The sequence below is a fragment of the Phacochoerus africanus genome, chromosome 11 (genome assembly GCF_016906955.1).
Source record: "Phacochoerus africanus isolate WHEZ1 chromosome 11, ROS_Pafr_v1, whole genome shotgun sequence".
Lineage (NCBI taxonomy): Eukaryota > Metazoa > Chordata > Mammalia > Artiodactyla > Suidae > Phacochoerus > Phacochoerus africanus.
Window position 1 is genome coordinate 45704958 of NC_062554.1, and position 8512 is coordinate 45713469.

General features: G+C 44.9%; 2 protein-coding genes across 5 annotated transcripts in view; one reads left to right on the forward strand and one right to left on the reverse strand.

The window, feature by feature from the left end:
• The window catches only part of DDX6 (DEAD-box helicase 6), a 38216-nt gene extending 31062 nt beyond the window's left edge, over positions 1 to 7154 (reverse strand). Inside the window, exons 1-2 of one of the 4 annotated variants that reach the window (XM_047751882.1) lie at positions 6987 to 7154; positions 3321 to 3799 (exon numbers count right to left, since the gene is read on the reverse strand). In XM_047751882.1, the coding sequence (XP_047607838.1) occupies positions 3321 to 3520 (200 nt within the window). In that variant the 5' untranslated portion in view covers positions 3521 to 3799; positions 6987 to 7154. Of the gene's footprint in view, positions 1 to 3320; positions 3800 to 6250; positions 6370 to 6492; positions 6559 to 6986 lie in introns of those variants that run through there. The other 3 variants (XM_047751879.1, XM_047751880.1, XM_047751881.1) reach the window with 3 other exon arrangements.
• LOC125112116 (basic proline-rich protein-like) lies at positions 4907 to 6548 on the forward strand. Its single transcript, XM_047754359.1, has 2 exons — positions 4907 to 4974; positions 5939 to 6548. Exons 1-2 carry the CDS (start codon positions 4907 to 4909, stop codon positions 6546 to 6548), a joined length of 678 nt encoding a protein of 225 aa, XP_047610315.1.
• Positions 7155 to 8512: the final 1358 nt, after the last annotated feature.

Consider the following 8512-nt stretch of genomic DNA (forward strand, 5'->3'; position numbering starts at 1 on the left):
CCCTGACCTGTGGACGTCTGCATGCCACAGAGCAGCCAAAAAAAAAAAGTTTCAGACTTAGGTTTAAGCCCTGGCCCTTCTACTTACTAGTTCTGTGACCTTGCAGCTGTTACTTTTCTAAACCTCTATTCTTTTATATATATAATGGTATAAGAATTATATAAAATAATTTCTGTAAAGTACTCAGCACAATGCCTGGCAAAATAAGAACTCGATTTTAACTGTTAATAAACATCTCTCATGATCTTTTTTTATTGGAGGATGCTTGAAACCATGAAAGAAAATAAATTTTAAAAAAGCTAATTTTCTTAAAAAAAATTATTATTATTTTGGCCATGCCTGAAGCATGCAGAAGTTCTAGGGCCAGGGATCAAACCTGTACCACAGCAGCAACCTGAACCACAACAGTGATGCCAAATCCTTAACCACTAGGCCACCAGAGAACTCCAAAAAATTTTCTTTTTGGTCAAGTAAAAACTTAATACCCGAAGCGTCTAAGAGAAGAAAAGACTGTCAATAAAGTAGACTATGTTTTCAACTGTCATCTTTTTTTTTTGTCGTCTTTTGTCTTTTTGTTGTTGTTGTTGCTATTTCTTGGGCCGCTCCCGCGGCACATGGAGGTTCCCAGGCTAGGGGTCGAATCGGAGCTGTAGCCACCGGCCTACTCCAGAGCCACAGCAACGCGGGATCCGAGCCGCGTCTGCAACCTACACCACAGCTCACGGCAACGCCGGATCGTGAACCCACTGAGCAAGGGCAGGGACCGAACCCGCAACCTCATGGTTCCTAGTCGGATTCGTTAACCACTGCACCACGACGGGAACTCCCAACTGTCATCTTTAAAATAAGTTTTCACTAATTTAATTATGGCAACTCTTAGAGCCCCCCCCCCCCCAAATGTCTCAGGAGTGTTGATTTAGAAAGATGAATGTATATGTTACCCAAAGCTAGGTCCCACATAATTCAAGATATTCTAACACAAGTAACTATTTGCTACCAATCCAAGTGAACTAATAAAGCCTTTCATTCTAGTCTATACCACATAAAAGTTTCTAAGCAAAAATGTCAGTTGAACATCCTAGTAGGCCAGCTTGCCACATTGCCAAATTCAATAAAAAGTGAATAAAAATGCAGAAGAAATAATGCAAAATCTTTCCACAAAAAAATTTATAATCTTAGGAGGTTAAAAAATTTTAATGAGAAAACAGGTGATATAGATAGCTACTATAAGAGCTCTAGATAGTACAAGAGCTCTAAGACATGAGATCCAGAAGTCTTCATAGAAGAGATGACATTTAAACTGAGATTCAAAGATTCACAGAATTGAAAAGAAACCATTAATTCTAAAAAAAAGCAAAAAGGGGGGAAAATCCACTGTTAGCTCAGAGTTTAAGTAGAAAATACTCTCAAAATGAAATAAAACAGATTTTTGTTTCTATCCTTAAAGACTGAAAATAGCCTAGGAATTCCCGTTGTGGCACAGTGGTTAACGAATCTGACTAGGAACCTTGAGGTTTCGGGTTCGATCCCTGGCCTTGCTCAGTGGGTTAAGGATCCGGCGTTGCCGTGAGCTATGGTGTAGGCTGCAGACACAGCTCAGATCCCAAGTTGCTGTGGCTGTGGCATAGGCCGGCGGCTACGGCTCTGATTCGACCCCTAGCCTGGGAACCTCCACGTGCCGCAGGAGCAGCCCTAGAAAAGGCAAAAAGACAAAAATAAAATAAAATAAAAATAGCCTAAATGTTGATAGCCTATTCATATTTTGTCAAGACAGAGTGTAATTCAGAAAATACTCTTAGTTTCTACACCATTTAATGCATTCACCTTAAAAATAATAGAATATGGGAGTTCCAGTCGTTGCACAGTGGAAACGAATCCGACCAGGAACCCTGAGGTTTCGGGTTCAATCCCTGGCCTCGCTCAGTGAGTTAAGGATCTGGCTGTGGCTGTGGCTGTGGTGCTGGCTGGCAGCAACAGCTCCGATTAGACCCCTAGCCTGGGAACCTCCATATGCCGTGGGAGCGGCCCAAGAAATGGCAAAAAGACCAAAAAAAAAAAAAGTGTTTCATCATCTTATGAAGATTAGATTCTAGAGGTTAAATCAACTTATGATGGTTAGATTCTTAACAACAAAAACAAATCTCAAATGGGTCAAGATTCTCGAATGTTAACTTTCTATAAACTAATTCTTTTGTGTGATAGTTACCTTTCAAATACTTTAAAATGTAGTTAAAGATGACAGCCTATAAACTTTTTTTTTTTGTCTTTTTGCCTTTTCTAGGGCCGCTCCCACAGTGGCATATGGAGGTTCCCAGGCTAGGGGTCCAGTCGGAGCTGTAGTCACCGGCCTGCGCCAGAGCCACAGCAACGCGGGATCCAAGCCGAGTCTGCAACCTACACCAGAGCTCACGGCAACGCCGGATCATTAACCCACTGAGCAAGGCCAGGGATCGAACCTGCAACCTCATGGTTCCTAGTCAGATTCGTTAACCACTGTGCCACGATGGGGACTCCAAACTTTCAAATTTAAAAAAACATATATTCTGAAGTAAAATGAGATCCAAGTTTTCAAGAGTTTAAAATTCTGAGTTGCCTAGGTAATAAACTGATCGCTTTTTTGTGTATAAAAGAATGAGAAAGCTTATTAAAAAAAAATAAAAATAGGGCAGAAAAGCATGAAAAGCAAAGTGATATAAACTTAAAAAAAGTATGGATAAATTTTCTATAAGTGAGTATGTTTGAAGTTCAGAAGGCTGGGCAGGTCTTTAACTTGAAATTGGGAATTCCCATCGTGGCTCAGCAAGTTAAGAACCCAACTGGTATCCATGAGGATGTGTGTTTGATCCCTGGCCCCCACCCCGCTCAGTGGGTTAAGGATCCTGAGTTGCCGTGAGCTGTGGCATAGACCAGCAGCTGTAGCTATGATTTGACCCCTAGACCGGGAACTTCCATATACCACAGGTGCCGCCCTTAAAAACCAAACCAACAAACTTGAAATTGGCTTTAACTAATTTATAACACTAAGGAGAAAGCCATATTGGCAAAAACAAGATGAATTTGAGCTCGTTATGAAAGCCAGAAATGTTTCAAAAAATAGTCTATACAAAATTAATATTCATCACCTTTGCTTGATACTTAATAAACTTGAATTTATTATGACAGAAATGTATTATCCTATTGCAAATACCTAAGGGCCATAGAGGCATGTGACCTCTATTTGCAATCAAAATGTTTAGGATATACATAAAGTAGTCAACAACAAAGTAACAAAATAAATCTCATTGGGCCCCCCACGTGTGTTTATTTATTCTAACACTTACTTAATAGTGGCGGTCATACTCTGTGCTTGCTGCTGAGTGCCATTATTGATTGTGTTGGTGTTTTTCAGCTGGTTCATCTGTTGCTGTGTCTGTGTGCCCCCTCCTCCAGGGCCACCACTGGGCTTCACAGGGCCCCTCAGCTGACCATTTTGACTGGATAGACCCATTATAACAGGGTTCTCTGTTCTGGCCGTGCTCATGCTGTATTAATTGTAAAGATGTCTCTTTCAAAGTTCAAAACTTTTGAAAGTCAGTAAAGAAACTGTAATAACAGTTTATTAGGCTCTCCAAAACGAAGAGATAAATATAAGTCTTGCTCAATATATGAGTCCTTTATTGCAATGCAGGCAAGCACCTGTAAGTCTCTGAACAGTAAGCAGCAGTAACTTGCTCTCATGCACCGAATCAACTCTTTTTTTTAAAAAAAAAAAAGCCCTCTAACAAGGTTGAGTTATATATCTGAATTCGCTCAGTTCAATCTGAAACAAAGAAAAAAGTTAAATTAACAAATGTAAAGTTAGAAAAAGCTTTTTTGTTTCCTTTTTAAAGAACTCAAAGAAGCACTCCCTTTTTTAAAAATTTAAGAACACAGCTGCACTTAGACCAAATCACTAGCCAGGCTAGAAACACAAAAAGATGACCTGCCTCAAAAAACAAACCTGCACTGAAAAGTTCAAAGCAACACAGACATCAGGTAGAAATATACTGTGATTAAATCAGCATTAGTTGGCAAGTGATGATCTCTTCCCTTCAGTTTCCTCCTAGATGAATTAAGTCCCTGACACCTCTAAATGTCAATGATTCATTACACTCAATTACAACTCAATGAAGTGTCAGCACAACTTAATGTAAATCTACATACGAACAGGGCAATTCATTATTTTTTTTCTATTTCTGACGGTAAGAATACTTGAAGAGTTGAGCTTTTGACTTAATTTTATGCTTTCAGAAAAACATATTTATGCCCTTATAAATTGCAACCACAGAAATTAAACTTTATAAAGAAAAATGCATTTCTTTTTCCTTTCTAAGTTTTTGACCCTTAAAACAATAACTGAAGCAGTCAAGGGATATAAAATGTATACACTTTTGCTTGAAAAACAGCCAAGAAAATCTTTAGCTACATTAATTAAATCTGAATATTACAAAACTGGTATATTTTTTAGTATAACACTTTTCAAAAGGCATATCCCAACTTGAAATAGCATTGCTTTTAAATTACAAAAACACAAAAAGGAATTTACTTGTATTAAAAAAAAAAATCTGTGAGAGGCTAAAAACACTAGTAACTTTGATCAAACTCTCCAAGAAACCCAGAGTACCAATTAACAGTTAAATTTTTAAAAACTATTCCCCAAATCAAATTGTTTGTAAATAAAAACTTAATTTAAAAGCCAGGCAGAAAAAGCCAGAAAATAAAGGCCTGTTTGGTTTGTCAACTGCTTTAAATGTTTTACCAAAAATACACTAGCTTACTAGTTAATGTTTTGCCATATACCGAGATTTCTCAAACTATAAAATCTTTTAAAATACTCTTTGAGTTTTTTTTTTTAAATGAAAATCAAGCTGCTCAAAAGCAAATCTTGATGATCACATACACAAAGCTGTCTATTTCCACGTCTCCCAAGAAGCTGAAAGTCCTCTTAAGCAGAGGGTGGTTAACAGCCACCTAATTTCAGTTCAAGGTAGTAAGTGGTTTCCAGTATTGACAGGTTTATATTATGATCAGCAATACCAGCTACTTCACACCAGAAGACTGGTTTGCAAAGCACTAAGAGGATGAAGAGGGCAACCTCTAAAGATTAAATGATATCATCACTGTCCATTATACACACAAGCCCTTCTATCTTCCTATATCCAAAATGTGACTATGTGATAACTGCTCCCCTCTTAATTAAGCTAAAGCCTGCACTGCAGCTTTATGTCTCGGGAAAGGAAATATTCCTCCTACCCTTTCTCAATTTAGATTTGCAAGTTATATTTCTACATTTTCAAAAATACGAACGACACACAGACTAGTTGGGAGGAGCCCCTAGCGGAGTTAATTACAGCACTTTCCAGATCGTAGTTAGCAACTGACAGTTTCACACGCCAAACTGTACCGTCATCTCCAAAAAGACCTTTTGTTTGCAAATGCAGCGCAGTTTCTCTAAGCTTGGTGTGCAAGTTAGAGTGACTGTTCTATTTTGAAGAGATGAGGGGACTGTCGAAGAGAAAGGGGACTGGGCGATAAGGGAAAGAAACAAGCCAAATGATTCGAGCTCCCTAATTGTAAGGAAATAATTTCTTGCATCTATCTTCTCACCCCCACCCAAAAACCCCCACACACTTCAAGTCAGCTCTCTGGACCCATAAACACAAAAGGGCTGGAGCCCTGCAATCGTATCTGCGCAACAAGAGCAGGGAACCAGCTCCGCGGGTAGGGAACAATAGGGACTCCCCCAAAAAGGCCCCAAAGAGAAACCCTTAAGTCAGAAGGCCTGTTCTTTTTTCCAAGAATCGGGGGCTCCAAGATCACCGTCTTGTTATTGACCTGCACGGCCTTACTCAGATCAAACAGCCGGTCCTCTTCCAAACCAAGCTCTCCCGACACCGCATATTCCTGCCGCCCCCTATAGGGCCGCCTCTTACCCTGTAACCTCCACCATCTCCCTAAGTCCTTGCCGCCTCCTACGGTCCCACCTTCCCTCATCTTCTACAAAACTCCTCTGCGAACTTCGCCCGCTCCTTCTCCAGACCCTGTCGCGCACCACATTGCTCCATCCTACTCCTCCCGGGCGCCCCCACCCCACACAGCTGCCGCCCGCCGCCCGCCTTCCTCCCCAGGGCCCGGCCAGGCCTCAGGCCTCCACCTCAGACCCCCTTTCAGAGCTGCCGGGGGGCTACCCGCAGCCTCGGCGTCAACGCCGACCTCCACCCCCCCGCCTCACCCCACTTCCCGCGGCTCGAGCCCGAGTCCTACCACCGAGGCCACTCCCGCTCGGCACCCCCGGTCCTTTATTGTTGACTCGAAGCTCCCAAAATGGCGGCCGCTCCTTCCTCCTCGGAAACCTCCGCCCGCCCCCACCCGGCCCCTCGCTTCGGCCTCCTCCCGCCCCGCCCCCGCTCAGCTGCCAGGGCTGCTCTGCCGGCCAGCCAGCGCCTGCCCGCTCCCGAGGCCGTCCAGCCCTACCTCCGCCGCTACCCGCGCTCAAGGCGCCGTCGAAGCCGCCGCCCGGACTGAGCTAACTCGGCTCCCCCGCTCCCTGTCCCCCCCCCCGCCCCGCGTTCCCCGCATGGCGGCCGCTGCGGCTCCTCCTCCGCGCAAGATGGCGAGACTCCGGCCGCCGCCGCCGCAGCTGTGTCTGCCGCGGCGTCTCAGTTTGTCCTGCTTCGCGACAGGACAAATCCCGGCCAGGGAACCTCCCCGAGGAGAAAATGAAGGCCTGTGCTTTCCTACGGATCCGGGACTCACGGGGCCCCGGTGGAGGGGAAGTCGGAAGGGAAATACGGCTCCCTTTCTGAAGGGAAAGGAGGGCTGCTCTTTCTACAGCTGAGGAGAAATGATAGGGGAATGGTCGCTGGGAAGGGTCCCCCTAGAGTGGAAATCGGGAGCGTGGGACCTGAGGAGGATCTGCTTTTTCCTGACCAAAGACCGGGTAGCGGCTCGGGGACGGGAGAGCTGACCTGACATCTCCCGCGGGCGAAGGAGGCTGCTGCAGGACCGAGGGGTCGCGTCCGAGCCCCTCCGGCCTCCATCCAGGAACACGCGGAACCAGTAGTCTGGAGGCGCCAGCGCGCGCCGGGGTTTGGGGACCGGAAGGGGGGCCAGCCGGGACCGGTGCAGCGGGGAGAACCCCGGGGAGCGCGCGGGGCTGGGGACAGGGGGCGCTGTGTCGGGGCAGGCGGGGGGTGGGGGAGACTGTAGAGGCGGATCTGGCGCGGGGGTGTTGGGATGCTGAGTAGCCAAGGTGCGACCACGGCCGGAACCCGGAGAGCGAGCCTCAGGAAAGAGAATGGGACACTGGGGCAGCGATCCTCCTCGCTCTGCCCCAAAGAGCAATTCTCAGAGAGGGAACCAGGGAGGCCTAGCCTCTCCCAAAGGAAAGAAACACTGAGTCAGTTATTATAGGAATAAGAGCTCTGCACAGAAATGAGAACCAGAAGACCGAAGGCGACTCCTTTTCCAGATTGACCCTCATCAGAAAGATAATTATGTGTTTATACCCATAAATATTTTTCACATCTGAATGTCTCCGTTTATCCTTAACAAAAATAACAGGAATGGACTCTTGTTCCAGGTAAAACAAGAACTGGAAGCTAGAACGTAAGTTAGGTCCAGGGAAAATATAAACCTGGGTCTCACCCAGCTGAGAGACAATATACAGGGCAATGACCAAACCATGTGTTGACGACCCTCAACTTCTGCTTCCAGTAGCACGAGAGGCGAAACCACAACCTCTGCAGTGACGGAAGGGGCAAAACTTCGTCGTTGACTGCCAGCTTCCCGAATTTTTGCCCCTGCTCCCAACTCGGGACCAATCAGAGAAAGCCAAATATATTCCCTCAAACCAATCACTTAAGATGCCCAGTTTCTAGTTAGCCCGCCTCCAGCTGCCCCGTGTTAACAACCTCCAATCAGAGCATACCCTGAAGCTTTACCCCCGCCCCCTGCCCTTTTTTTTTAATTTAATTTTTTTTTTTTTTAAACTGCCGGCCTCTAAGTCTACCAAACTAAGAGAAGGCGGCTGGCTTCCTTGTTACAGCAAGCTTTGAATGAATAGCCTGTTCTCATTTGGTGGTCTTCGTTTATTTTATTTCCCCACAGCCTAAGGAAAGGTGGTAGAGAAGTGTGAAAAAGCTGTTCTTGAGATTTTTTTAATTCCCTTTAATTTGTTCATCTAAATTTGTAGTATGTGGTCTCCCACCCAGCTTTTAAAACATCCACTCATTTAAGGGAATAACTGGCATCTTGTGCCCATCCTGGAGAAAGAATGGCTAAGTGGTTCTTTAAGAAAATGTTTAAGTATGAGGCCTCACTGTCTTTCCAAGTAGCAGGAATGTGAAGGGGAGGAGAGCAAAAAGGGAGTGGGAGGGAAAAGAGCCTAGGGATTTAAAACAGGCCACAGCCCGCTCAGGTCTCTTTCCCTAGACCGCTCAGACCAGCCAAAGGAAAGGGATGTGTTCATAAATAAACTGTTACCTTCAAAGGG

Excerpts from the sequence above, each read along its gene's own strand:
- LOC125112116 (XM_047754359.1), top strand. The coding sequence starts at position 4,907 with ATGATCACATACACAAAGCTGTCTATTTCCACGTCTCCCAAGAAGCTG. Across the intron at positions 4,975-5,938 it reads AAAGTCCTCTTAAGCAGAGG|GGCCGCCTCTTACCCTGTAA; the intron begins GTGGTTAACAGC and ends CGCCCCCTATAG.